General features: G+C 35.3%; 5 protein-coding genes, 1 long non-coding RNA gene and 1 other non-coding gene across 14 annotated transcripts; 4 read left to right on the top strand and 3 right to left on the bottom strand.

The window, feature by feature from the left end:
* Positions 1-531: 531 nt before the first annotated feature.
* Positions 532-2,357, top strand: LOC111798295 (uncharacterized). Its single transcript, XM_087125302.1, has 4 exons — positions 532-1,136; positions 1,288-1,347; positions 1,514-1,588; positions 1,697-2,357. Exons 1-4 carry the CDS (start codon positions 816-818, stop codon positions 2,066-2,068), a joined length of 828 nt encoding a protein of 275 aa, XP_086981428.1. The 5' UTR covers positions 532-815; the 3' UTR covers positions 2,069-2,357.
* Positions 2,358-4,603: 2,246 nt separating this feature from the next.
* Positions 4,604-8,060, bottom strand: LOC111798781 (tubulin beta-1 chain). The gene is made up of 3 exons (XM_023682107.2): positions 7,577-8,060; positions 5,661-5,930; positions 4,604-5,517 (listed from the first exon to the last, which is right to left on the bottom strand). The coding sequence occupies exons 1-3, from the start codon at positions 7,974-7,976 to the stop codon at positions 4,841-4,843; spliced, it is 1,347 nt and encodes a 448-aa protein (XP_023537875.1). The 5' UTR covers positions 7,977-8,060; the 3' UTR covers positions 4,604-4,840.
* A 3,653-nt stretch (positions 8,061-11,713) lies between these two features.
* On the top strand, positions 11,714-17,394 carry LOC111798233 (protein PSK SIMULATOR 2). 2 transcript variants are annotated; one of them, XM_023681259.2, is made up of 13 exons: positions 11,714-12,014; positions 12,336-12,569; positions 13,526-13,833; positions 14,190-14,282; positions 14,357-14,444; positions 15,459-15,552; positions 15,670-15,767; positions 15,835-15,910; positions 16,018-16,118; positions 16,347-16,466; positions 16,572-16,648; positions 16,755-16,799; positions 16,897-17,394. In XM_023681259.2, the coding sequence occupies exons 2-13, from the start codon at positions 12,366-12,368 to the stop codon at positions 17,249-17,251; spliced, it is 1,659 nt and encodes a 552-aa protein (XP_023537027.2). In that variant the 5' UTR covers positions 11,714-12,014; positions 12,336-12,365; the 3' UTR covers positions 17,252-17,394. The 2 variants fall into 2 exon arrangements, with proteins under 2 accessions (XP_023537027.2, XP_023537029.2); XM_023681261.2 differs by having other exon boundaries at positions 16,901-17,039.
* On the bottom strand, positions 16,019-18,164 carry LOC111798234 (uncharacterized). Of its 6 annotated transcripts, XR_015421654.1 has the most exons (5): positions 17,408-17,468; positions 17,310-17,339; positions 16,740-16,822; positions 16,252-16,632; positions 16,019-16,159 (listed from the first exon to the last, which is right to left on the bottom strand). It is a non-coding gene; the product is annotated as an uncharacterized LOC111798234 (long non-coding RNA). The 6 variants fall into 6 exon arrangements; XR_015421649.1 differs by lacking the exon at positions 17,408-17,468 and adding an exon at positions 18,042-18,164 and having other exon boundaries at positions 16,740-17,339; XR_015421651.1 differs by lacking the exons at positions 17,310-17,339; positions 17,408-17,468 and adding an exon at positions 18,042-18,161 and having other exon boundaries at positions 16,740-17,253.
* Positions 18,052-18,155, bottom strand: LOC111799348 (small nucleolar RNA Z279/snoR105/snoR108). The gene has a single exon (XR_002815819.1). It is a non-coding gene; the product is annotated as a small nucleolar RNA Z279/snoR105/snoR108 (small nucleolar RNA).
* A 2,578-nt stretch (positions 18,165-20,742) lies between the features above and the next one.
* LOC111799034 (thaumatin-like protein 1b) lies at positions 20,743-22,753 on the top strand. The gene is made up of 3 exons (XM_023682419.2): positions 20,743-21,096; positions 21,205-21,898; positions 22,244-22,753. Exons 1-3 carry the CDS (start codon positions 21,039-21,041, stop codon positions 22,422-22,424), a joined length of 933 nt encoding a protein of 310 aa, XP_023538187.2. The 5' UTR covers positions 20,743-21,038; the 3' UTR covers positions 22,425-22,753.
* A 2,039-nt stretch (positions 22,754-24,792) lies between these two features.
* On the top strand, positions 24,793-26,335 carry LOC111798342 (thaumatin-like protein 1). 2 transcript variants are annotated; one of them, XM_087125296.1, is made up of 3 exons: positions 24,793-24,882; positions 24,974-25,628; positions 25,987-26,335. In XM_087125296.1, exons 1-3 carry the CDS (start codon positions 24,807-24,809, stop codon positions 26,153-26,155), a joined length of 900 nt encoding a protein of 299 aa, XP_086981422.1. In that variant the 5' UTR covers positions 24,793-24,806; the 3' UTR covers positions 26,156-26,335. The 2 variants fall into 2 exon arrangements, with proteins under 2 accessions (XP_086981422.1, XP_086981423.1); XM_087125297.1 differs by lacking the exon at positions 25,987-26,335 and having other exon boundaries at positions 24,974-25,632.
* Positions 26,336-27,042: the final 707 nt, after the last annotated feature.

Here is a 27,042-nt window from a genome sequence, read left to right as displayed (position 1 = left end):
TTAAAACTATAAGCAGCAACAGTGTATACTATTATGTTTTAGTGTATTATGTAACGCTATTACATTTCAATGTGTTCTACAACACTATTATGTTTCAGTGTGGTTTGCTATTATGTTTTAGTGTATTCTGTAACGCTGTTACATTTCAGTGTGTTCTGCAACACTATTATGTTTCAGTACAGTTTCAGTGTATTTTGTAATGTTATTATATTTCCGTGTATTCTAATTTTGTAACACTATTATATTGCAGTGTATTCTTTAATACTATATAATAGCCAATTTCATTGTGTATCAGAGTCCTATCCTAAACTTAATCAAGTTAAACCTAGGAGCAGCAGTTTCAGTATATTCTCTACTTCAATAGAATGTGAGATTTCTCCCAAATCTTTTGATCTTTCCAGTTTTCTCTCTGTTCCCAATACGACAGGAGTAGGTCTTTAAAATGGCGATTCATATTGGATCAAATGAATAAATAGGTCAAAGTTTGACTTTTAAGAGACCAAGGTTAGACCTAAGCAATGAGTTGGCCTTTGGGCTTGTTCGGGCCCGTTGACGGAGAGAAGAGGCTTAAACCCTAGAGGGGCATCCTGAATCTCTATACGGATGACACGTGTCACATCCCACATTCTTTGCCAAAATCCTTTCCTATTCTGGTTTTGTGAAACCCAGTAGTCTTCTTCAACCAAACACTCACACGCTCTCCTTTCCTCAATTTCTTCCTTCTATAAAATCCTCACAGTCTCCTCCTTCTTCTTCCTTTCTTCTTCAACCTTCCATGGAATTTTCCTTGCCCTAAACCTCCCAACTCCGCTCCCATGGCGGCCACTCCTCATTGCGCCTCTCTCGATTTCGCCTTCGCTCCTAAAGAACACGAAGTCGCTCAAATCCTCCTCGAATTCTCGAAGAAATCCGTCGTTTATCTCGGATTTATCCCCGTCTGGACTCTCCGACGCAAGAGATCCGCCTTAGTTTCCCCGCCGGAATCCTCCGCTTCCGTCCCTTCGCCGCCGTCCAAGAAGGTCAAGGAGTCCAGCCCTACCTCTCCTCTCGTCCTCAACTCCTTGCCGTTGTCGCGGAGTGAATCCGATGAACATACCAACGCTAAACACGCCAAGAAGAAGCCGTCTCTCGATAAGGTCTCTATTGCATTACCGATTGATTACTCTTATTTTTCATTTGATTTTCTTGTTTAGACCTAATTTTAGTGATTTCTGTTCGTTGTTTGTGTTCTCTGGCTCTGATTTTGTCTGTTGAGTTCTTATCGATGTTTTTGGATCTTGGATTCAGAAATCTCAGTTTGTGGAAGCCATTGACGAATTGACCAAGCAGAATCAAGGTTTGAAAGGGGTGAGTTTATCATTTATTTTATTTGTTTTAATTTTTCTTTTTACCTTTTCTGGGCGCTGCAAAATTCGTTTGTCCTTTTCCTATATTTCCCCCCCTACTTTTCATACCCTCACAAATGTTATCTTCTTCTTCTTCTCTTTATTTATTTAATTTTCCATTAAAACAGGAATTTGAAGCTATGAAGCAACATTATAATCATCTGAAAGCTATCAATTCGGAATTGAAGGCCAAAAAGCAAGAGGTTCTTAATTTTTTTCTACTTGGAGCTCTGCAGTCCCCAATTTCATTATCTTATTTTCTGTGGGCTCTGTTTTTGAATCAAAATCTTACTGTTCTTCATCTTGTCCAGATGATTCTGGGTTCTAACAGCTCTAAGAACGAATCAGCAATTCCAGAAATAGGAACCTCAAGTTCGGCCATGGAAGTCGTTAAGCTGCTCACAGTCGAATCCTCAACTCATCAGCCAGCTCCCATGGCGGAACAGAGTAATAATGGCAGTCAGAATTTTCAAATCCCGATTGGGGGAATTCCTTTCTACGATCCTTCTTCATTGAGCCCAATGGGGATTCCTGATTTGAACATCTCTCTTGAAGAAATCAACCAGAGGAATTATTCCAGATTCATGGCGGCTCGAGCAAGAAAGAACAGGATTCAGATCTGCAAGAACAAGAACAACGGCGTTACCAAATTGCAGACTCCTCCTAACAATCCCTGTATGTGATCACAGAGTTCTACAAATTCCACATTTTCACATTCGTTTTTGATCTTAGGATTTTGTTCATCAATTTGTTTGATTGATGATGCAGAGCGCCTATTTTGATTGTGGAATTGGGTTAGATTAATATTTTTTTTTTTGTTTGTAGATTTTTGACTTGGGTGTTACTCCAATTGTAAAGGTAGATAGAATCCTAAGAGCTGCACCATGAGTTTTTTTTTTTTTTTTTTTTTTTTTTTTTTTTCTTTATTAACATAATTATCAATATATAAATAATAAAAAAGTAAGTTTCCTATTACTTATTTGCATGGTGTTATATATAATAATAATAATTATTATTATTATTATTATAGTTCTTTTAATGTGTTATTTTGTTGTTGAGAATAGTGAAAGAAATTCGTGGGTAATTAAATTAGAGAATTTTCTATATCAATAAATAATAATAATAATAATAATAATGTTATTCCTGAATTTTAGGGTATTAATTATGGAAATTTTGTTGATTGGATGGATGCTACAAAATTCAGCAATTTTGGAAGCTCATAGATTTCTATACATATGTCAATAATATGTGGCTTTTTTTTAATTGTTTTTTAATACCTAAATGGTATTGGACATTTCTTTTGTCCTGCTCATAATACATCAAACATGCGAGACTAGCCTCGAATACGTCAAGGCGGTAAGATTTGTCCAAAGAAAGGCAAGCAAAGGCTTAACACCCAACTCGATCACGTCGAGACTAGCCTTGAATACGTCAAGGCTGTAAGATTTGCCCAAAGAAAGGCAAGCAAAGGCCCAAACACCCAACTCGATCACGTCAAGTTGAGACTGAACCAAATCCAATCATAGTTAAAAATTTATTTGGGTTTGATCTTAATCAAATTCGTCCCAATCTATACAAATTCGTACACTAACAACACAAAATTAAAATTTCAAACACAATTCTTTTTAAAATTTTAATATATATATATATATATATATATATATATATATATATATTACACGAACTTAGTTTAAATACCCTAATAATTCATAAATAGTCGAGAAAATACCACTATGATTCAAATATTTTGATCATTTTTTAAAAAATTAATTATAACTTAGTTACCAACAATATTTTTTCCTAAAAAAGAACTATAATTTTGATAAAATTCTGTCAATTGTAGCACAAGTTATTGGGTATAAATAATTAAAAAAAAAAAAAAAAAAATTGTTTTGCAGTTAAAAAAGGGAATTTTTTATTGTTGTTGAAAGTGTTGAAAATAGAAAATTTCCAATTCAGTCAAAGATGCGGAAATGATTAATTTCAGAGCACCAAATTTGGTAATTCTATTGATTGATATTTTGCTGTAAAATATAGCAATTTTGGAAGCTCACATATTGATTATTCTATGCCTCATTTATGTATAAATGGTATCGCTTTTTTTTTTTTTTTTTTTTTTTTTTTTTTTTTAATTATACTTTTTTTTAATATAAATAAAATCGATTTTAATAATTAATTAATTATGTTGATGCAGAATGCCATTTTTGCCGCAAGATTGATGTTTCTAAGACATCATCTAATATTCAAATTCGATTGAATGACATGTTTTTTCGAAAGCACGTATCATTGTAAAAATACGTTGTGATTGATTGTCATTCAACTATAGAGGATATTAAAAAAATTCGGTGATCCAAAAATTAGATCGATCCAACCTAACCTTTAAGTGGGCAAAGGGCGCCCCCTCTACTTTTACTTCTACTTCTAACTAAGGGTGAAGGAGTTGATCATTCGGACCTTTCAATTCATAGATGTGAATCTCGGACCTATTAATGGGGATATTCCCGAAACTCAATCTATGGAAGGATCTGGCACCCCCCCCTCGAAGTGGTTGAGAAAGAAAGGAGATTTTTCAAAGCAACCCACCAGGTTCCAAACCCAGGAGTCAACTTTCTCGTATCGGTACACGTATCAATCCATGGAAGGATCTCCCCCCTAATCTTAGATAGGTCGATTCATCCATGGAAGGATCTCCCCCCTAATCTTAACGAACTCCTACTCATTTTTAATTATAAAAAATATTTATTGTTTAAGAAAATTGTATAAATTTTCTTTATTTTAGTTTTATTTAATTTCATAATTTTTTATAATTTATTTTTTAACAACTCTTTAACACAATTTTAAAATTCTTAAATGTAATTTAATTGAGATTAAAAAATGAGGTAAATTTTACTTCTATTAGAAAACAAAATTTGAATAAATAATTCAAATAACCTCAACCACCCAAACTCAAATATTATATAATTAAATTGGGATGGTTTCATTATAAATTTAACCATAATTGTGGGGGTTAAAAAAATTATAATTAAATTACATCTAGAAGCCAATATTAATTTATATATTTTTTGCTTCAATTTCTAAAAATTTAACTTTATTAAATATTTAACCCAAAAATTTTCATAGTTGAACCGATTGGGACAAAAACAAGTATAAACACGAGTACTTATTAACATAATTTTTTTTATTAACAGAAAGAACAAACAACTTATAACACAAGAAAGAAGATGAACCAAAATAATAATAATAACAATGAAATAAGAAACAAACAATAGATCCAAGAACATAAACAAGGAATTCAACTTGAATCAAAATGGAAGAAGAACAATCAAATCAAATCAAATCAAATCACGCAGAGCATAATTTGTAGAAGAATTCTGGTAACGATATAGAGAGAATATAATGATGATATGAATCATACCAGGAATTCAGCTAAGCAGCGGCGGAGAGAGATTAAATTGCTACTGCTCGGCATAATCTTCTTCATGATCCTCAAAATCAGCTTCATCATCAACCGTTGCGTCCTGATATTGCTGATACTCAGCAACCAAATCATTCATATTACTCTCCGCCTCTGTAAACTCCATTTCATCCATTCCTTCCCCTGTGTACCAATGCAGAAAAGCCTTCCGCCTGAACATGGCCGTGAACTGCTCGCTCACCCTTCTGAACATCTCCTGAATGGAGGTCGAGTTTCCGACGAATGTGGACGCCATTTTCAGACCCTTTGGAGGGATGTCACAAACGCTTGATTTCACGTTGTTGGGAATCCATTCCACGAAGTATGATGAGTTTTTGTTCTGTACATTGATCATCTGTTCGTCTACTTCTTTGGTGCTCATTCTTCCTCTGAACATTGCAGAGGCTGTCAGGTAGCGGCCGTGGCGGGGGTCGGCGGCGCACATCATGTTCTTGGCGTCCCACATTTGCTGTGTCAGCTCTGGGACGGTGAGGGAGATGTACTGCTGAGAGCCACGGGAGGTCAGAGGAGCAAATCCAACCATGAAGAAGTGAAGACGGGGAAATGGGATCAGATTCACTGCCAATTTCCTCAGGTCTGAGTTCAATTGACCGGGGAATCTCAAGCAACATGTTACTCCACTCATGGTTGCAGAGATCAAATGGTTCAGGTCACCGACTGTTCATACAAACAAAACAGATATTGAGTTTGTGAAAATGCTAAGAACAGAGTATTCTACGAGGAAATTAGCTCATCAGTAGTGTTTCTTTGAAAATCATCTAAGAGAGAGAGAGAGAGAGAGAGAGAGAGAGAGAGGTTACAGCTAGGAGTGCTGAGCTTTAAGGTTCTGAAGCAAATGTCATAAAGAGCTTCATTATCAAGAACCATGCATTCATCAGCATTCTCAACCAGCTGATGCACTGAAAGAGTGGCATTATATGGTTCCACAACCGTGTCTGAGACCTTGGGAGAAGGGAAAACCGAGAAGGTGAGCATCATCCTATCCGGATACTCTTCTCTAATCTTCGATATCAATAGGGTTCCCATGCCAGAACCAGTGCCTCCTCCAAGAGAGTGACAAACCTGAAAGCCTGGCACACAAGCAAAGGACAACAAACTCGACCAATTTAATTAAGAGATTCGAAAAATGTTGCTGTTCTACCATGGTAAACACATTATTTACACAAACCCCACTTGGGATAAGCTATAAACAAATAGAAATGGGAAAAGTGGTTAACAATTTGTTTCTTGGGCATCCCCATATTAGAGCCATTCAAAAAATCTACAGCATGAATGAAGAACTCTTATCCCTGTCTGTCACACCTCTTTTCTGCAGCAAGTAATATGTCAAATATTAAGATCTTGAAGTAAAAAAGTCATGGTTTCACTTCTACTGCTATTTATACTTGCATTGTAATTTATCTCAATGTGATCACTATTCATGAACGCTATTCATTTTGATAAGAAAAGGTAGTGTCGGTACGGTAGCTCCAGAATACGACAATTATCCAATCATGGAGTGGTGGGAGTGGGAAAAAAATAATATTTTCTGACCATTAAAGTTGGCATTCTTTTATTTCAAGTTGAAATAGGTGGAATAAAATATTCCAACGGATTAAATGCATGAGACAAATGTGGGACCGACTCACCACTCAGCATTGTCCCCTTCACAAACCACAAAAATCATATAGTTCAGTAAAAAATACAGATCATGATCGTAAAGAACAGTAATTCATGAAAGCTTTAATTAATAGCAAGAAGGCAATTATTAGTCTTGTTGAGGATGTTCAAAGCCAGTTGTAATTGCAATACCAAACGTGGTAGAGGATCCTTTCCTCTTTCTTTAGTCTCTATGTATACTTCTGGGTATGGACAAAATTTGGTATCCCCTTTCCAATTAGAGTGAAGAAGGCAGTAAATGGCGAGGAGAATTAGCAGTTAGCAAATCAAGATTGATGAACTTAATTTTCAATTGTTTAAAAGAAGAAAAGCAAATAATCGTGTTTTTCAAGGAAGAACAAATAAAATTGTCGGAGATTTAAAGAACAGTCAACTGTGTGATGTTGCCAAAGCAAATTAAGTAGGTAGCGGATATGGATCTGAGAAAGGTTACAGCAACCATCACTTTCTCCTTCGACTTTACTGATAACATTAACAATAATAAGGAAATCAGAACAGTTGATTTCTCAATCTTATCATCTCCCATTGCTCACGTCAATAATGGAGATATTTTTGTTGTTCATGCCCTCTAGTCTTACCTTGCTTCGAGGAAAATCAAATCCGACGATATTTGATCGTTTTTTTAAATCTAAGCCAAAAATTCGATAAGAACAACGAAAAGTCTTTCACATGCGTTGGATATACCAGAGAATATTGGACTGAGAAGTATTCAGGAAATTTGACGAACACGAAGTATTATTTTCGACGCCTAAAATGCGATTCGCGAATAGTTCAAATAGAAACGAAAAGATTCTTTCAATTCCTGAAGCAGTATAATCAGAATGCAGGTCTAGATTCAATTAAAACGAACAGATTCTTTCAATTCATGAAGCAGTGTAATCAGAAATTCGGAATGTAAGCACATGTTCAATCGAAACGAACGGATTCATGAAGCAGTAAAAACAGGATGTAAAAGTAGGATTGACAAAGGATTCAATCGAAACGAACGTATTCCTTCGAATCAGAAAGCAGTTTAATCAGAATGTATAATCGAAGAACAGAGCAGAGAATGCCATACCTTGCAAGCAATCACAGTTCTCGGCCTCCTTACGAACAACATCAAGAACGGAATCAATCAACTCCGCTCCTTCAGTATAATGTCCCTTGGCCCAATTATTTCCAGCACCGGACTGGCCAAAAACAAAATTATCGGGGCGAAAGATCTGACCGTAGGGACCGGATCTGATACTATCCATGGTACCGGGCTCAAGATCCATGAGAACAGCCCTGGGAACGTATCTGCCGCCAGAAGCCTCATTGTAATAGACATTGATCCTCTCCAATTGAAGATCAGAAGAAGGATCGCCGTTGTATTTTCCAGTGGCGTCGATGCCGTGCTCATCGCAGATCACTTCCCAGAACTTGGATCCGATTTGGTTGCCGCATTGGCCACCTTGAACGTGAAGGATTTCTCTCATGGTGTCTTGTTTGAAGGAAATGGAAAACTGAAAGGCCTCTTGTTTTGATGAAAATGGATCGACGCGAAGAACATGAAGGCGAGAGTATCCATTATAAGACAGAGAGGGAGCCAGAAATTTGGGGGTTAATATGGTAATAACAACAAATGGCGGGATAATTTCAATGGACGTGGACCATTAGTTCTTTAACCCCGTCTGATCTAAATTGGACGGCTCTGATTTTGCTCCTGCCAATTTTTTATTTTTTATTTACAATTCTTACCATTTTTTCTTTTTAAAATTAAATATTAAATTACACAACAAAATTAAAACCAACTTTTTATTTTTATTTTAAATACTATTATATATATATGTGAGAAATTACGACCTAATCCCCGACCAAAATGAGCATAATTTAGTAGTAATTTATTATGTATGTGACAAAATTGTCCCCGAACCATTAGACTCAAATAAATTGTTAATTTAATATTTAACTAATATTGATAAAAAAAAAAAATCTTATTTAATTAACTATGTAGTTTAAAAAATTGAAATATAAATTTAATTAATTTTCACTATTTATTTATTATTATTATTTATTTAGATGAAATGTAGAAGATGATTGGAATATTTAATTTGTGAAAATATTTACTTTTATTATTTAATCAAATTTTAGAATTCGAGTCGGTAGTGAAAATGAAAGTTTGTTTTTTAAATAAATAAAAAAGAAACTCTATTTATAAAATAATTAAAAAAAATAAGAAAAAAGAAAAATAAGAAGATGAAATCAAGACCGTCCAACCACCATGATTGGATCTGTCCGGGCCCAGTTAGAGGTGTGTGACAGCGGGACTACGCAGCGGAAACAAGAGATGGAACGATTCGCACGTTACGATGATATACTCGCACGTGCGCCTCCCATTAACTTGGGCCCACCTCCTCGCTTCTCTCACAACCACTTTTTGGAATTATCCCTTTTTTTTTTTTTTTATATTTTCCAATGGGATTTTATTGACAAAATAATAATAATAATATATATAACAAAAGTGTCTTAATAATTATGATCTATAAAAGCATTAAAAAAAATTAATGACTAAATTAAACTTTTATTGATTTAGTTGATGAATTTTTCTAAAATTAATTTGGATTAATCCAAATTTATTATTATTTTTTCTTGCCATTTATTTTAATTTCATTATTACTTATTTGATTATTTTCTAATTGGGCCTACGTAGGTTTATCTAGACTATAGGCCCAATTTTCTTAATTGGGCCTGTTTAGGTTTATCTGGACTGTCGGCCCAAGTTTTCTTAATTGGGCCTGCTTAGGTTTATCTGGACTGTCGGCCCAAGTTTTCTTAATTGGACCTACTTAGGGATAGTCTTAATATTAAGTTAGTTTTGGGTCACATTTCCATTCAATGGCCTTTAAACTTATGAAATATATTTTTAGTTAATACAAATAATCGCTCGATGTAAAATCTAATCGCTCGAGTTAAATCAAAGTCTAACATTACTAGTTGAGCTACAAAATACTTTTATATGAAGTAAATCGCTTCTCGGCTACTTTAGTTTTAGGTGCTACCGAGCATTCAACCTCTCAAAATTGCTCGACACGAAAACGGCTTAAATCAAAGAGAGAATATATAATTTTTAAACAAAAGTCAATGTTCCAAAAAGTCAACTCCAAAATTACTATATTGCCCCGAATTTATATGAGATAAACACTTTTATTGATGGAAGCAGGTGTCGAACAAATTAATTAAATTCAATAATCACGAGTTTCAAGGTCACGTGGATGAAATCTCGATCGTCCAATATATTGAGTGGACTTTTTTTGTCGAATCCTCTAGGAATATGCCGATAATACCCTCGAGAAATTCAAATTACATAATTTCGGGGAAAAAAGTCAATGAATTATTTAATTTTATTTGGGCAACGAAAGCCAAAAGTCAAATAAAGTGATTTGTTTAGAGCATGTTGCAAGCATGTGGCAATTTTCATCTTAGTAATTAATAATTGACACTTGAAATTTCTTTTATATATAATTATTTAAAGGGTTGTTTCTAGAATGGTTGGAAAATATTTTTGTATTTTTTATAATTAAATTGCCATCAATATATATTTAAATATTTATTTATTTATTTATTTGATTTCCCTTTTCCCACTTTTAATTTATTTTAAGAATGACATGTTTTTATTATAATAAATTCTAAAATTTATGAAAAGTGATAATTAAAAAAATTCTGTTAGATTAAATTATATTTTTAACCATTCAAGAGCAAAATTTGATCCACTCATAAAAAAATAATTTATTTTATCGGTTAATAATAATTTTTTTTAATAAAAATTAACTTTAAAAATAAACCAATTTTAAATATCATTTGAAAATACCATAATTAATTCTAGAAATTCATAATTAATTGTAAATTATTTTTTTGAGTATTAATTTATAAATTCCATTTTTTTCGTATTACATATTATTTTTTGTATTTATAAAATTTATTTTAAATATTTAAAAATAATTAATTCGCGTTACGATTTTATTTTACTTGACTAACGATGATAATATTATATTATAGCTAAAAATGTAATTTAATAATTGCTAATAAATTAATCGGAATTTGTCAATAATTTTATTTTTTTGCAATTAAACTAAGAAAAAAAAAGTAAACGCAAATTCGCAATATTTTATTTTCGACAAGCTCTCTAAATCATAACGTTTTTTTTTTTTTTTTTTGTATATATTCGTTGACTTATATTAAAATTATTAAAAATAAAACCCACGAATATAGTATTCTTAGCTACATTGGGGCACGTCATTTTTTTCATTTAATTTTTCTTCATTACAACATTTATCATCATTACTATTTTTTTATTATTCTAAAAAACAATTAATAGTTCTCTCTTTCAATTTTCCTTTCTTTATTTTATTTTAATTATGTGTTTAATGTAAATCTTCAAACAAAATTAAATTGGTCAAGGTCAACATCTTTAACATATATTTTATTATTCAATTTTTTTTTTACCTATTTCTATACATTAAATTAAAAAAAGTTCGCAAAAATATATTTTTACGTCAAATTTTGATTGAAGTAAATTAAAATTAAAAAAAAAAATCATATATTATAGGCTGTTTAAATTGTTGGATGATGGGAGTCCCACATCCGCTCATTTAGGGAATGATCATGGGTTTATAAACAAAGAATATTCTGTCTATTGGTGTGAGGCCTTTTAGGCAAACCTAAAGGAAAGCCATGAGAGCTTATGCTCAAAGTGGGCAATATCATACCATTGTGGAGAGTCGTGTTCGTCTAACATGGTATCAGAGTCATGCCCTAAACTTAGTCGAGCCTCCTCGAAGGCAGTAAAAAATGACTAAGACTCCAAAGAACTCTAGACTCGATTAAGGGGAGGCATACTTTGTTCGAAGGGAGGTGTTGGATGATGGAAGTCTCACATCGGCTAATTTAAGGAATGAGACAATATCATACCATTGTGGAGAGTTGTGTTCATCTAACGTAAATATCTGGGTTTGTAGTCGATGATATATGTTTTATGATACTATACTCGATATTAATATAACAATTCAATTTTTAAATTTCTTTTTTAATTTTTTAATTTTTTTTTAATATTTGAGGGTGTAAAATTGTTAATAAATATAAAAATTTCATATCGACATCCAAAAAATAATAATAATAATTAAACGGGTAAAAATGGATTGAGAGAAAACTATATTTAATTTGGCACTGTCATGATTTGAAGCCTCCCTGCCCTTTAGAATCCGCGGGCACCGACGGAGGGAGCGGAGTCACCGGTTCTGTTCTTCACCTCTGTTTCTTCTTCTTCTTCGACTTTCAACAATCAAATTTGAAGAAAGAAATCATTTCATTGCCGTCCTAATTTATCACTTTGGTTGAACTTTCTCTTGGCCTTTACGAGTAGCTGCAGCAGCAATGGTGTTCATCGGATAATTTCTCTTACAAGAACGTTTCTCGACTTCTTTTGAATGTTGATTTTTAATTCACTGCTTCGATAGCGTCTTTCTCTTGGAAATACGGTATGCTTCTTGTTTTTCTTTGTCCAGAGGGATTTTCTTGTGCTGTTTGATTACTGGCGCTACTTGCTACTTGTTGTTTGGTTGTTGAGAAAAATGAAGAGTACTGGATTTATCGTTCTGCGTATTTATTGATACTTTGCGAATGTTAGTTCAATCCGCTGCTTAGAACTTAGTTCTTCAATGATTGAGAAATTTCGAGGTTGTAATGATCATCTGATTGAGTTTTGAGTGGTCTTTGCTGTTTTTCCCCCTTTTATTCTTGCTTCTGGCGTAAATGAAGTGGAAATTGAATCAATGATGATGATCATCCAAATTATATAGGGATTTTGGATATTAGTAGAGGTTTGGAAGATGGGGAACACGCTGGGAGGCGTTTGTTCGAATGGAATAGTTAAGGATGATTTCGTGACAGAGAAGAAAGCGAAAATATCTGAGGATCGGAAAGGAAATTCGTGTTTGAATCCTGATGCGAGTGATCCGGATGAACTGCCGCTGAAGCTTCGTTCTGGTGTGATCTTATTGCCCTCACCTCCATCTAAGACAGGAAGCAATAAGGTATGGTTTTATTCCCTTTGCATTACCATTTCCATGTGATTAAAACCAAGTTGTGGCTGTGGAGATCAAATTTATTAGTCAATCATGATCAAAATAAAGAGAAAGAAGATGCTAGTTTGGAATTGATCGACGTAGTAAAATGTATAAATAACTAGATTTGATGAATATGTCTGGATCCTTGAGAAGTTAATACAGGATTTCTGAAAGTGTAGAAGTTAGAACATTGGAATGATGCATTTTTTAAGAAACAAATTGAAGAGATATTGAAAGGGCGGTTTAGCCTCTGTTGCGACTGCTGATACGTTTTTTCTCCTGTCGAAAATCTTTTGTTGGAGTTCAAGCCCACCGCTAGCAAATATTGTCCCCTTTGTGATTTTCATGTCGGACTTCCCCTCAAGGTTTTCAAAATGGTCTGCTAGGGACAAGTTTTCACACCCTTATAAAGAAGACTGTTCCTCTCACCCATCGAGGGATCTCACAATCCACCTCCTTCTGGGCCCAACATCCTCGCCAGCACACCACCCAGTGTCCACCCACTTCGGAGTTCAGCGTTCTCGCTGGCACTCTACCCAGTGTCTGGCTCTGATACCACTTGTAATAGTCCAAACCCACCGCTAGCTCTTATACAAATTGATTTAGTAAAACATTGGAAGTTCTTACTTATCCTCTATGGTGATCTGCATGACTATGCCTTCAGTATTAACACTGTTCTTACAGTATTAACACTGTTCTTATGTTATCAATAATAATTTGACACCAATATAAGAGTTTGTATCCATTCTTGATCAATTAAATAAGGCCAAGATTATAAGTTCTTGATTTTTGATCTGCAATGCTTGCCATCTTTTATAGGAGCAACACAACACTAGATTGAATAGTTTGGTGTTTATACCTTCAGCCCTCAGGCTTTGATGTGAAGCTTGGCGCCTGTTTATTGTTGTTCTGTCTTACTATAGGTTGCACCAACGAACGCGCTAGGAGGGGCACGGAAAGCAGTTGATTTCTTGAAAACTTTTGGAAATAGTGTGTCAAATATGCACACAAACGGTGGGTTCTTTACAGGCATGGCTTCAGATGGTAGGGTGATTTCCATTTTGGCTTTTGAAGTAGCAAACACCATAAGCAAAGTAGCCAATTTATCCCGATCTCTCTCAGAAGACAACATCCAGCTCCTCAAAAAGGAACTTTCACAATCAGAAGGGATGAAACAATTAGTGTCAACAAATGTTGAGGAATTGCTAAGCATTGCAGCTGCTGACAAAAGGTGTATGTTGTAAATTGTCATAAGTTTTGATTTGATTTGGTTATTTGGATTAGAGATACCGGGAGATGAGAGAGTTTTGGGTGTCACATTATATTTGTTGAGTGACATATTGGTGAGTCTTTGTAGTGTGATAGTGAGGTATTCACTTGTAAGCTTTGGTTTTAGTGATTGGTTGCTACCCGTGGATGTAGGGGAACTTCTTCTCTCCGAACCACATAAATATCTTGGTGTCGTTCATTGGTGTTGTGAGTACATTTGTTCCGCTTTCGGCGTACAACAGTGTAGTCATGGAATGTCTCGTGTAGTTTTGTGCTTATAAAAGACAAACCTTGTAGCTTAAATTTCTGTTCTTGCAGGCAGGAATTTGATGTGCTCTTACGGGAGGTTATACGATTTGGAAACAAATGCAAGGATCCACAGTGGCACAATCTGGATCAGTTCTTTTCAAGGTAGTTAATATTGTCAGCTTTTTGCTCAATCATTGATGATCCGAAATCATTGTCGAATAATTATGGTATTTCAGACTAGATTTGAATGATTCGACTCAAAAACGAGCTCGAGAGGCAAGAGCAGCTATGCAGGAGCTAACTGTCTTAGCTCAGTATACTTCTGTAAGTTCGGTTTTCAGCTCAGTTACTTCAAGATTGTCATATTTTGGCTTATCATTGTTGGAGAAGTACATTTTCAAATTCTAGTAACATTTGACTGCAGCTTGAAAACATCTTTTTTATTATTTTCTGTGAGATCACACCGAGGTAATATCTGCTAGGTGGGCTTGGGCTGTTACATATGATATCAGAGCCAGACACTGGGCATACTAGTGGACTTGGGTTGTTACGTATGGTATCAGAGGGGTTGTTACGTATGGTATCAGAGGGGTTGTTACGTATGGTATCAGAGCTAGACACTGGGCATACTAGCGGTGGGCTTGGGTTGTTACGTTTGATATTAGAGCTAGACACTGGGCAGTGTGCCAGTGAGGATGTTGGATATTTACTAGCGGTGGGCCTAGGCTGTTACATATGGTATCAGAGCCAGACACCGGGCAGTGTGCCAGTGAGGATGTTGGCCCCCGAGGGGTGGGTTGTTAGATATTTACTAGCGGTGGGCCTAGGCTGTTACATATGGTATCGAGCCAGACACCGGGCAGTGTGCCAGTGAGGATGTTGGCCCCGAAGGGGTGGATTGTTAGATCTCATATCGGTTGGAGAGGAGAACGAACATTCCTTACAAGGGTGTAGAAACCTCTCCCCAGTAGAGGCGTTTTAAAGGAAAGCCTAAAGGACAATATATGCTAGTAGAGGGCTTGAGCTGTTACATATAGTGTCGGCTTGAGCTGTTACATATAGTGTCGGCTTGAGCTGTTACATATAGTGTCGGCTTGAGCTGTTACATATAGTGTCGGCTTGAGCTGTTACATATAGTGTCGGCTTGAGCTGTTACATATAGTGTCGGCTTGAGCTGTTACATATAGTGTCGGCTTGAGCTGTTACATATAGTGTCGGCTTGAGCTGTTACATATAGTGTCGGCTTGAGCTGTTACATATAGTGTCGGCTTGAGCTGTTACATATTCTGATTTGATGTCAGTTTTACAGAATTTAACCGAATACCGAACCTCTTGCAGGAATTATACCATGAAATACAAATATTGGAAAGATTTGAGCAAGATTACAGACGGAAAGTGGACGAAGTGGAGTTCATGAACCAAGCAGGAATAGGTTAGTACATAGAAGCTTTCAACTTGCGAATATTGGCATAAATAATTTGGTGTCAAATTGTTACACAAGAAGAACATCCAAGTGTTATTCAATGCTATCATTTTAATCTAAATGTAGGAGAAAGCCTCTCAATATTCCAAGGAGAATTAAACGTACAAAGAAAACTCGTAAGGAGCTTTCAAATCAAAGGCCTTTGGTCCAGAAATTTAGACGAGGTATTTACTTCTGAATGACTCCAGATTTTTCTAAGTGATAAAAGAACTAACCAACTTTTGTTCACAGATTGTGGAAAAGCTCGTCGTGGTTGTAACATGGATAAATCAAGCAATAGCCAAAGCATTTGGAGACAAGAACACAGGTGCCTGCCTGGAATTGTCCACTCATTCGACTTTCTTGCTTGTTCTTCATTCTTCCATCCAACCATTTATCTTAAACTTTTACTGTAATGGCAACCTACCATTGCAGATAAAACATTGGTTATAGAGGAGAGAAGTATTGGCCAGAAACTGGGCTCTGTTGGTCTTGCCTTACATTATTCAAACATAATCAGCCAGATAAATCTCATTGTAAGTTGGTCGAACCTTGTTTGAAGTTTGAATTCTTGATGCTGAAAAAAAAAGTCAAGTGGGGTGGGTCGAATGAATAAAAGGATAGAGAAATAAAAAGTAGCAGGCTTATGTTCTTAATTCGAATGATTACCCGATCCTTATGAGTGAGTTGTCGTTCGTTCTTCTCGTGAACTACTCTCAAATTTGGTCCTTGTTACTTAGAAAGGCTGTTTTTTTTTTTGAAAGGCATGTCGCCCAACCTCCATTCCTTCAAATATGAGGGATGCATTATACAGGGCGCTGCCAACAAGTGTTAAAACAGCTCTGCGCTCTCGATTGCAGGCTGTGGATGCCAGTGAGGAGGAGGTATTACCTTCTCTTTGTCTTTGACTGAAGTTTTCAACTTTGAATTCCTGTGGGCCTCATGAGAGTTCTACTAATTCATAAAACAATAATTGTGTCTTTCTGCAGCCAACTTATCTTGGTGTCAAAGTTGAAATGGATAAGATCCTTCGTTGGCTTGTTCCTATAGCTGCAAACACAACCAAGTAAGGAGAAATTTTCCATTATTTTAGAGTTTGAAATGACTTTTTCTTAATACATATATTTGTGTTTTGAATTATGCTTTCCTAATCTCACCACGATTAATGGCAGAGCACATCAAGCTTGTGGCCGGATTGGAGAATGGGCATCTCAAAGGTTCGTTTCAGGATTCTTCTTTTCTAGCGAGAGAGAGAGAGAGAGATTTCAGTTGGGGCAACAATTAAAATGATATCTCCATTGTTTTTTTGTGTAGTAAGGAACAGAGCAAAGGTAGAGCCACACAGAGCAACCCAATACGCCTTCAAACGCTGTACCACGCAGACAAAGCGAAAACAGAGCAACAAATTATCGAGCTGGTCACATTGCTCCACCATCTCATCCATTTAGCGAAACACCAACAACAACGCTTAACATCTCTCCGCTGCCGATCTCCTACTCCCAAGGAAATGGCAATTTGTCAGCCAAATAAAGCTCGTCGGATTCAATACAATAGCCAGTTCGTCAAAACCAGCAAGGACGGAGCTCCAGCCGACAGCAACAGACCTTCGGCCGGTCAAACTCCGATCACAAAGAGGAATTTCAGCAACAGAAGGTACGGAAACCTCTAGCACTGAGAATAAAGATAAAGGGATTTTAACTTTTAAGTAAAGGGGTTTCGGTTTTGACCTTGAATTCTCTTGGTAGTTTAGATTTAAGCTGAAAGGAAACAATGGGTTAGTGTAGATATTAAAAAAAAAAAAAAAAAAAAAAACATTTTTGAATACCTCACGTTTATACCCACAATGAAATAAATATAGGAACCTTTATAGAATTTCTTTTCCCCAGTGCATTTATGTATCATCTCAAATTCCTTTGTATATATATTTTTTTGAGTTTTCTCCGCCTTTGTATGTATATTTACACTGCTCCAAAATAACGGTCATTTGTACCATATTCTCGCAGTTATGAGATGTGCATAAAGTTTGATAAAAGTTTAGAACCGTTCGAAAGTCTTGCAAAAATTTGTGGTTTTGTTTCCCTTGGATGAAAATGAAAGATTCTCAAATTGTGTTGGGGTGATAAAAAGCTTATCTTCACGAAGTTTCTAACAATGTCAGTAATAAATCTTAATTTCTAGTTCAAAATTAATTTTAATTATTCATAGGAAATTAATTTTAATTCTAAACTTTTTTTAAAAAGAAGGTAATTGACATGCATTAAAAACAAATTTCAAAATCTTCATCCCTCATTTGTTATAATAAAAAATAAATTTTTGGAGGGACTTTATTTTTCCGTAGTATTCATATTGAGGAAATGAATCTTTTAAGCTAAGAAAATAAAAGGTTTAGAAAAAAAAAATCATAATAATTATTTAAAAAAAAAAATTGAAGAAAAAAAGAAGAAAAAATGATTTTTGACCTTCGAATTGGGGATCAGATTGGAAGGAATGAGAGTGCCCAATTGTCGTAACCAGGCGTTGGGGCAGACACCCAACTCGCAGTATTTGCGAGAGTCAACCACTCATCATATCCCGTTAACTGCCTGAAGGATCATGGTTAAATCCGGTGCTGCTCCCGCCATTTTATACTATCCTCCCACGTCGCCAATTAGCAGCTTTTTCGATGTGGGACAGGAATTTTTACACTCCCAATTGGCTTATGCATTCCCCTCTGGCCCAGGCCCACTGTTCAACACTCTTCTCTATTCCTTCGCTCCTCCATTTTTTAAACATATTTGATGAATGAAAACCATTTGATTTGTTGTTAAAATTTTATTTTAACGACGATCACTCGTGTTCCTTTCTCCAATCAATGTAGGATCTTACTCCTTTTGGCACACCACCTCATGTTTACCCTCTTCGGGGAACAGTTTCCTCGCTGGCACAACGCCCGGTCGTCCGGTGTTTGACTCTGATACCATTTGTAACGACTCAAGTCCACCGCTAGCTAATATTGTCATCTTTGGGCTTTTCCTTTCGCGCTTCTCCTTAAAGCTTTAAAATGCGTCTGCTAGGGAAAGGTTTTCACACCTATCAATGATGTTTCGTTTTCCTCCTAAACCAATGTGATTATAAATATATACGTGCACTAAAAGTTAGGGTAACAATCAAGATTTGTTGTTAATTAGTGTATAATCCAAGACATAACCCACTTGATGTTGCTTAATCATTCTTCCAAATCTCTTAATTAATTGGACAAATATGGATACCAAGGAATAATGTCCATTTCCTACCAAACACTATCATTGCTTCTAATAATTTATTGCACTTTTTTTTTTCAAACCTTATCTTTAATTCATAACTTTATAATGAATAAATTGAAAATTATTTAAAAATTACCGATTTAATCTAAACAAAAAATTGTTGTCGTTTATGTAACCTGTTTCAAATAGAATTGTGTTCAGTCTGTCGTCGAGTATACAATATCAGTTCTTTTCGATCTCTACGCATTTCACCGTTCCACCGAAAATTCCCTCTGCCCCTACCGTACTCCAATTTGGTAGTTTTCCCCCGCCTGTCCAGGATTGAGCCCTGGGATTTAACAGTTGACTTAAAAAGTCACCTACAGACGCTTTACGCCCAATCATTCAAGATAACGCTTGCATCCTCTGTATTACTGCGGCTGCTAGCACAGAGTTACCCAATGCTTATTTTCCAGATACCGTCACTGCTTCTTCTATGAGAAAAAAAGTTCACGACCCATAGGCCTTCTACCTCCACGCGACATTGATCCGTCAAGCTTTCGCCCATTGCGGAAAATTCCCCACTGCTGCCTCCCGTAGGAGTCTGGGCGGTGTCTCAGTCCTAGTGTAGCTGATCATCCTCTCGGACCAGCTACTCGAAATCGTAGGGATCGAGATTTTACCGATATTTTTTTCCATCAAATATTTTTTTTGAATCAATAAATAAATAAATATAGAGAGGACAATATTTGGAGAGAGAATATTGATTGTCTAAGTAAATAATAGTTATTTAAAAGCTAATTTTCTTATAAAAGAAACAAGTAGCCGATTCCCTCTTCATGTTCTTATCATCATTTTCTAAATAAATAAATAAATTTAAAAATATATATATGGTGCTAATTAAATATAGTGATTTTTAATTTGCAATTAAAAAGTTAAATGACTATTTTCTAAAATTTAAATTTAATAACTACAAAAATCATATTTTGCAGACAATTTCTCCAATAATTTTTCTAATAACAATATTTTCACAATAATTGATTTTTTCAATAATTATTCTCACATAATTAAAAAAAAAAATGAAAACAAAATAAACATAAATATCAAAATAAGAAAAGAAATTCTGATTCGTGATGGGCAACTACAAATATCTGACCTCAATAATTACCAATATTTCCTATTCTATATTTTTATTAATATATTCAAATAATATCTTTTTTTTTTATTATATAGAAAAATTGCAAAATAGTATATATTCATTCATGTATACAAAATATCATAAATAGTTCCTTTTGTTTTATTTTCTCTTATATATTTTTATGAGTTTTATTTATTTTTAATTAATTTATTTCATTTTCCTTTTTATAATTTACTAAATCCATACAATTACAAAAAATAAAAATAAAACCACCGTACCTCCTCTAATCTAATATTCTACCAATCAACTGAGTTGAACAGAATATATTGTGACAACAGTTGCATGTGTTTTAGTTCTCGTGAGAGATTAATTTAACCCACGAGGCCAAAAACTCTCCCTAAACGAGACGAGAAATAGGAAAGAGAGTGAGATGAGATTTTTACTCGTCGGAGAAGACAATAATTCCATTTCTCATCCCACCTACCCGAATATCGTCCCACGTCATTTTTTTATACATAGGAAGATATTTTTTTTTACTTAATAAATAATTTTAATTTTTTTTAAATGTACAAAATTATATCATAATATTGAAATTTGAGTGGAAATAATATTAGATTTATTAAAATATTTTATATTTTATATTTTTTAATAAAAATTATAAAAAATAGAAATTATTTATTAAAAAATTACTTGAAATGAACATGATTTGTGTCCAATTAAATTGAGAGTGAGTCGGTTAAACTCTCTCTTCTCAACTCAACAATGGCGGTTCTCTCTCTCTTCTTTCTCTCTCTTCTGCTTCTCCACTTGTGTTCTGACAAGCTCCGTCTTCACGCTTCCCGATATCTCCTTTAACCGCCATAACAAAAAAGAATATCCTTCCTCTGCCCCACCACTCTCCAACACTTCTAGCCGTTGCCCATTCCCATTCTCTCTCTCCTCTTCCTCTTCTATAAATACCCTTCCCTCTCCATTCCTCCATTCTTGCTCTGCAATTTCTCCCCTTCGCCGGAGCATCTTCAGAGCTTTGATCCCGTCCGATCTGCTCTGCCGGCCTCTGTTTTTACTTTATTTTAAGATTTCTGGGTTCGCCTCCAATGGAGGCCCGAATTTCATTCCTGTTGGGTGTTTCGATTCTGATGCTTTTGCTACCAGGTGTGTTATGATGATTTGTTAATTCTGATTGATCGTTGATTCTGGATTTGGGTGTTTTTTGTTCTGTTGCGTTGTTGATTTGTTGTGCTCTGTTTTTTGGATTTTCAGGCGGGTTTCCGACGAGCTTTACTTTTGTGAACAAATGTGGATTCACAGTCTGGCCGGGCATTCTGTCGAACGGTGGCGTTCCGCCGCTTTCCACCACTGGTTTCTCTCTCGAGTCTGGAGAATCCAAGACGCTGCCTGCGCCGATGTCTTGGGGCGGGCGGTTCTGGGGCCGAACACTCTGTTCTGAAGATTCCACCGGGAAATTCACCTGCGGTACTGGCGATTGTGGCTCCGACAAACTTGAGTGCACCGGAAATGGAGCGACGCCTCCGGCGACTCTGGCGGAATTTACACTCGACGGCTCTGGTGGCCTTGATTTCTTCGACGTCAGTCTGGTCGACGGTTACAATCTTCCGATGATGGTAGTGCCACAAGGCGGCTCCGGTGACAATTGCACTAGCACCGGCTGCGTTGTGGATCTAAACGATGCGTGTCCTTCGGAGCTGCGCGTGATGGGCTCCGACAGAAGAGAGAGTGTCGCGTGTAAAAGCGCGTGTGGTGCCTTCAACCAACCGCAGTATTGTTGTACAGGCGCGTACCAAACACCGGATACTTGTCAGCCGTCGATGTACTCTCAGATCTTCAAGAAAGCGTGCCCACGCGCTTATAGCTACGCGTACGATGACAAGACGAGTACCTTCACATGCGCCAGTGCCGATTATGTCATCACCTTCTGTCCATCGCCAAACACCAGGTAAATTTACCGAAAGCCCCTCCTCGTTGAAAGGATATTTCCGTCCACCTATACGGTTATATCTCCGGTGGCTCGCTGCCACGGCCTATATAAAAAGGGTATAATCGGAAATTTGATTGGACGAGAAGGGGATTTTCGCCAATTTTGGGTGGTCAACCGCCATTAGTGGTGGCCGACAAGGAGGGCAAAATTGGAACTCTGTTTAAAATAAATTAGTCAAAAAAGGCCATTAATGTCATTTAACGTTATTTGTTGCTTGAATTTACCGTTTCCAATTTAACCCAATAATATTTTTAGGCCGATGAAATTAATTTTAATATATATATATAAATTTTGGAAATGCAGCCAAAAGTCATCCGAGGCACAGAACTCATCGGCGACGGCGAACCCATCTTCCAGCGGCGATGTTGGTATGGTGTACGAAGCCGCATCCCTGATCCAAACCGACGCAGCGCCGCCGCGTATCGCCGGAATATCAGCGGTTGGTACGGTGGCGATTTGGTGGTTATGGCAATTGTACTTCTAACGAGGATAGACCAAGACCATAACGCACATCTATTCGGGTTCAGGCGTGATTGTTAAGTGGGCCTTATTGTGGGCCCACGAGGAATTGACATGTGACGTTAAAAGCCCACCGGACTCCACTTAAAGGCCGATGAAACCGTGACCAATCGGCGAGGAAATGAAAAAGACGGGGAGAGAACCAGATAGGGCAACAAATCGGATTTAGCTAAAGCTTAGGGGTTGATTTTTAATTAGACTTTTTTGGAGGGATTGAAAAAGAAATGAGGATTCATTTTTAGACGTAATTGTGATATGGATATAATAAAATGTTAGGTAAGAATTCACATCGAACATTAAATGTCCAATTTTTAATTTTTTTTTTTGAACTTTAATTCATAATAATTTAGTTTTTATAATTTTAAAATTTGTAAATATTTAGTCCCTTAAATGCACGGCCCAACTAAGGCCCAATTTCAAAAGAGAAGACTGGATAGGCCCACTAAGACCACACCAACCCAATATTCCTTTGGGTTGGGCTTTGTTGGGCCTTTGGACCATTTGTGGGCTTCTGATTTTTTTGTTTCTCAAAACAATAAATAAAAAATTACTTTTCTAATGTTACAACTTTAAAATATATTATTCAACTATTTAAATATATTTATTTAATTAAAAGGTAAAATATTAAAAAAAAAAAATGTTTTATTTGAAACTATAATTTTGAATATTTTATTTATTATTTTAAAGTGATTATTTTATTTTCTTAATTTAAAGTTTGAGATTAAGAAAAAATCAGTAAAATAATTTTATTTCATATTTCCATAATGAATATAAATAACAAACAAGGAAAATAAAATATATATGGTGTTGTTTATATCTCCATAAATAATTAATTTCAATTTTAATTATAAAAAGAAATTGATCCCACCAAGCAGAAATATAGGCCCTATGAAATTGGAAAGGACCAATCTAATAAAAAAAGAAAAAGGAAAGGCAAAATAATATCTTAAAATATTATTTTATTTTATTTTCTATGCTAAAATATTATATTATTCTTTTTTTTTTAAAACTGTTTTTGGAAATAAGACAGTTTTGCAAATTTATTAAAAATATATACGATAATTAAAATTAGAGTGGAGTTTGTAAATATATCTATATATATAATTTAGTTAAATTAATTAAATTAAAAATGGCGAATTCCCCAAAAACCCATTAAAAAAAAAAATAAAAAACGAAAAAGACACGTGGACGCAATAGGAGATGTCGAGAAAAAAAAAGGAATGTAGTTGACGTATGAATTCCATCTCTGCGTCTCATCGTCCCGTGTTTTTGCTATCCAAAATTAAATCGTCACTCAATACATTTCCTTATTTTTTAAAATATTAAAATTTATTATTTCTAAAATTGCTTTAAAATAAGATATAATTCTAAGTTTGGTTCATCAATGAAGAAATTACATACGAAATTCACAATAATTTCATGAAATAAATAAATAAATATTTACGTGTAAAAGTCGAATTTGGCGAGGCAAGTGGTGGAAACAGGGACGGAAAATATAATCTCTGACCCAGTTTTGCTAATACAAAAAATTATCTTTCCACGCCCTTTCTGATTCTCCATTTAAACCGAGATTTTGCAAGGAACTTGAACCTGTAGATTAATTGAACATCTTTAATCCCAAGTTATTTTTATAGCGGTTAGAGTTCATCTTATGGATGAATTTTTTTAACTATCCTAAAAATCAATATTTTCTTTAAAATTTTGAGCTAAATATTTTTTTAAAACTAATTTAAAAATAGGAATAAAAGGTAGAGATACATTTTAATCACATTTATATATCTTTTTGCTTATGATATAATTTAAATTTGAGATGACTCGAGCATAACTCTGCAGTATATAAACACGAAAGAGTTGAAAATGTATGAATTGAGTATCAACTCTCTCTCGTACTTTTCTTCAACTTGTTCATGTTCGTTTATCCATGACATGCAAACAACCGACGTACATGAAGAGAAAAAGATAAAGAATTCACAAGAGCTCGGAATCCTATCGATTATTAACTGAACGATATAAAACGAGTATATTTTTAAAAAAAAAAAATATGAAATTACCAAAAACAAAACTCACAAAAAATTGTTTTTATATTAAAACTATCCTTAAAAATCTTAATCATAAATTCCATTCCCAACCAACAAAATCTTTTAATATTTCATTAAAATTTATCACATCCAAAAATGGAAAAAAAAAGAACATTTTCAAAGGAATAAAAAAAATTACTTTAGGAAAATCTTAATTAAATTAAAAAAAAAAAAAAAAAAAAAAAAAAAGCTTCTCCTCTGTTCAAATTCCTCTGTTATATACAGAAATACAGAGATTCTTCCATTGACGATCCTGTTGTTCTTTCTCAATGGGATTTATTCAAACCCATATTCTTTCTCCTTCTCTTTTGTTTCTCTCTCTGCTTTTGATCATCTTTTTTACAGGTAAATGCCTGAATTTTCTTGTTCTTATGATCAATTTCATGATCTTTATTATTAATTTTTTGTGGGTTTTTCTTCAAAGGTGTTTCTGGAGCTCGATTTACACTTATAAACAGATGCGATTACACTGTTTGGCCGGGAATTCTCGGCAATACCCAATTGGAATCTACTGGATTCGAGCTTTCTTCGGGGGCGGCGCGTTCACTCCACGCGCTTCCAGGGTGGTCCGGCAGATTCTGGGGTCGGACCGGCTGTTTGTTCGACCCAGCCACTAGTCAGGGCAGCTGCCAGACTGCTGACTGTGGATCAAATCAAATGGAATGCAATGGCGCCGGAGCAACGCCGCCGGCTACTCTGGCTGAGTTCACAATCGGCGCCAGTGCCAGTGCGCAGGACTTTTATGACGTCAGCTTGGTCGACGGCTACAACATTCCGATGGTTATTGAGGCCACCGGCGGTAACGGCGAGTGTCAGTTGACTGGGTGTGCGGCGGATTTGAACCAGCGTTGCCCTGTGGAGCTGCGTGCCGGCGATGGGAAGGCGTGCAGGAGTGCGTGTGAGGCGTTTGGGAAACCGGAGTATTGCTGTAGCGGCGCGTTTAATTCACCCGCCGCCTGTAAGCCGTCGGTGTACTCGGAAATTTACAAATCAGCTTGCCCCAAAGCATATAGCTATGCCTTTGATGATGCAACAAGCACTTTTACTTGCAGTGGTGCTGATTACACCATTACATTCTGCCCTTCATCAAGGTAAACCCCATTATCTTTCTCTAAAAACTCGAGCTCCCCAGAAATTATTCGAGAAAACCGTCACACTAACATGATAACAATCCTACACGAGTGATGAACGTGACACAATTTAAATTTAAAAATCGCTCGACGAATTATTAATTAAATCATCAATCACATTGTACAAGCCTTTTTGAATAAATTCTCATAAATAAAATTTTAATTTTTTGTTTTGAAAATTAAAATTAATAATTTTTTATTATGTTATTTGAATTTCTTTACATATTTATTAAAAATTAAGCCAATATTACAAATTTTATTTTAGAATTCATTTATTTATTTATTTATTATTATTATTATTATTATTTTGTTCTTTTAGCCAAAAATCAGAAAGAGACACATCGAGCAGAGAAGGGCCATCGGTATTCAACGGTTCATGGCGGCCGGACTTCATCACCGGCGGAGGATCATCAAAAACAATGGTTTTTATGTCTTCAACTTTGAATTCAACGTTGTTTCTATTTCTCGTTTTCATTAGATTTGTTTAATTTTGCTGAGTTTATCCAAATTTAGTTCTTAAATTCTTAGAGGGAAATGTTTTCTCCATTCACAATTTCTTGATTTTTTTGTTGTAATATGTAATATATATTAAAGAAATTGTCGGGAAAGAACCTTAATTCTTAGGAACTTTTTGTTGTGTTCTTTTTTTTATAAACAGGAAACCCATGTTTTCAAGCCACTTGTTAAGTACTGATTCTCTGATTATATATTTCATTGGAAAAAAAAGAGAGGAAATTGATGTGTTAATTAGAAAGGAATAACAGCCTTTTGATCTGAAAATTACAAAGTGGTTGCTTGACTTTGAATCCGAATGATGTGATTGGTGGACGGAGATGTGAGATCTCATGTCGATTGGAGTGGAAAACAAGTAACAGTAACGACGTTAGGCCCTGAAAGAGGGTGAATTGTGAAATCCCACATCAAATAAGAAGAATAACAGAACATATTTTAATAGTGGAAATGAGTACCAATAAGGACACTAGGCGTCGAAGGGGGTAGATTGTGAAATCTAATATCGATTAGAGAGAGAAACGAAACATACTTTATAAGGGTGGAAGAACATCTCCCTAATAGAGACGTTTTAAAAACACTTTTGAGAGGAAACTCGAAAAGAAAAATCCAAAAGAAAATCTAGAGATGACAATATCGGCTAGCATTGAATTTAGGCTGTTATAGGAGAGAGATTGACCGATAACGGTGGTAGCGATCGCGGAGGGCGGTGTTGGAGCACCTGCTGTAAAGAGACAACTTTGCTGGACTCTCAAGCTTTGTAGTTTTGATGATTTTAGGCATCAACAAGAAAAGAAAATTATGGGTTTTTTTCCCTTCTCATTTTTTATGATTCAGTCATCGCTGTTCTTTACGATGAAGATTA

Source organism: Cucurbita pepo, chromosome 7 (assembly GCF_057944985.1).
Source record: "Cucurbita pepo subsp. pepo isolate OVF chromosome 7, ASM5794498v1, whole genome shotgun sequence".
In the NCBI taxonomy this organism is placed as follows: Eukaryota; Viridiplantae; Streptophyta; class Magnoliopsida; order Cucurbitales; family Cucurbitaceae; genus Cucurbita; species Cucurbita pepo.
This window is presented reverse-complemented; position numbering and strand designations above follow the sequence as displayed.

Bases quoted from the DNA above. Each gene is read 5' to 3' on its own strand.
- LOC111798295 (XM_087125302.1), top strand. From the start codon at position 816: ATGGCGGCCACTCCTCATTGCGCCTCTCTCGATTTCGCCTTCGCTCCT. The intron at 1,137-1,287 runs GTCTCTATTGCA...TCTTGGATTCAG, and splicing joins AGAAGCCGTCTCTCGATAAG to AAATCTCAGTTTGTGGAAGC. The intron at 1,348-1,513 runs GTGAGTTTATCA...CCATTAAAACAG, and splicing joins AGAATCAAGGTTTGAAAGGG to GAATTTGAAGCTATGAAGCA.
- LOC111798781 (XM_023682107.2), bottom strand. From the start codon at position 7,976: ATGAGAGAAATCCTTCACGTTCAAGGTGGCCAATGCGGCAACCAAATC. The intron at 5,931-7,576 runs GTATGGCATTCT...CTTGTGTGCCAG, and splicing joins GAACTGTGATTGCTTGCAAG to GCTTTCAGGTTTGTCACTCT. The intron at 5,518-5,660 runs GTAACCTCTCTC...TTGTATGAACAG, and splicing joins AAAGCTCAGCACTCCTAGCT to TCGGTGACCTGAACCATTTG.
- LOC111798233 (XM_023681259.2), top strand. From the start codon at position 12,366: ATGGGGAACACGCTGGGAGGCGTTTGTTCGAATGGAATAGTTAAGGAT. The intron at 14,283-14,356 runs GTAGTTAATATT...ATGGTATTTCAG, and splicing joins CTGGATCAGTTCTTTTCAAG to ACTAGATTTGAATGATTCGA. The intron at 16,467-16,571 runs GTATTACCTTCT...GTCTTTCTGCAG, and splicing joins TGGATGCCAGTGAGGAGGAG to CCAACTTATCTTGGTGTCAA.
- LOC111799034 (XM_023682419.2), top strand. From the start codon at position 21,039: ATGGAGGCCCGAATTTCATTCCTGTTGGGTGTTTCGATTCTGATGCTT. The intron at 21,097-21,204 runs GTGTGTTATGAT...TTGGATTTTCAG, and splicing joins TCTGATGCTTTTGCTACCAG to GCGGGTTTCCGACGAGCTTT. The intron at 21,899-22,243 runs GTAAATTTACCG...TTGGAAATGCAG, and splicing joins TGTCCATCGCCAAACACCAG to CCAAAAGTCATCCGAGGCAC.
- LOC111798342 (XM_087125296.1), top strand. From the start codon at position 24,807: ATGGGATTTATTCAAACCCATATTCTTTCTCCTTCTCTTTTGTTTCTC. The intron at 24,883-24,973 runs GTAAATGCCTGA...GTGTTTCTGGAG, and splicing joins TTTGATCATCTTTTTTACAG to CTCGATTTACACTTATAAAC. The intron at 25,629-25,986 runs GTAAACCCCATT...TTGTTCTTTTAG, and splicing joins ACATTCTGCCCTTCATCAAG to CCAAAAATCAGAAAGAGACA.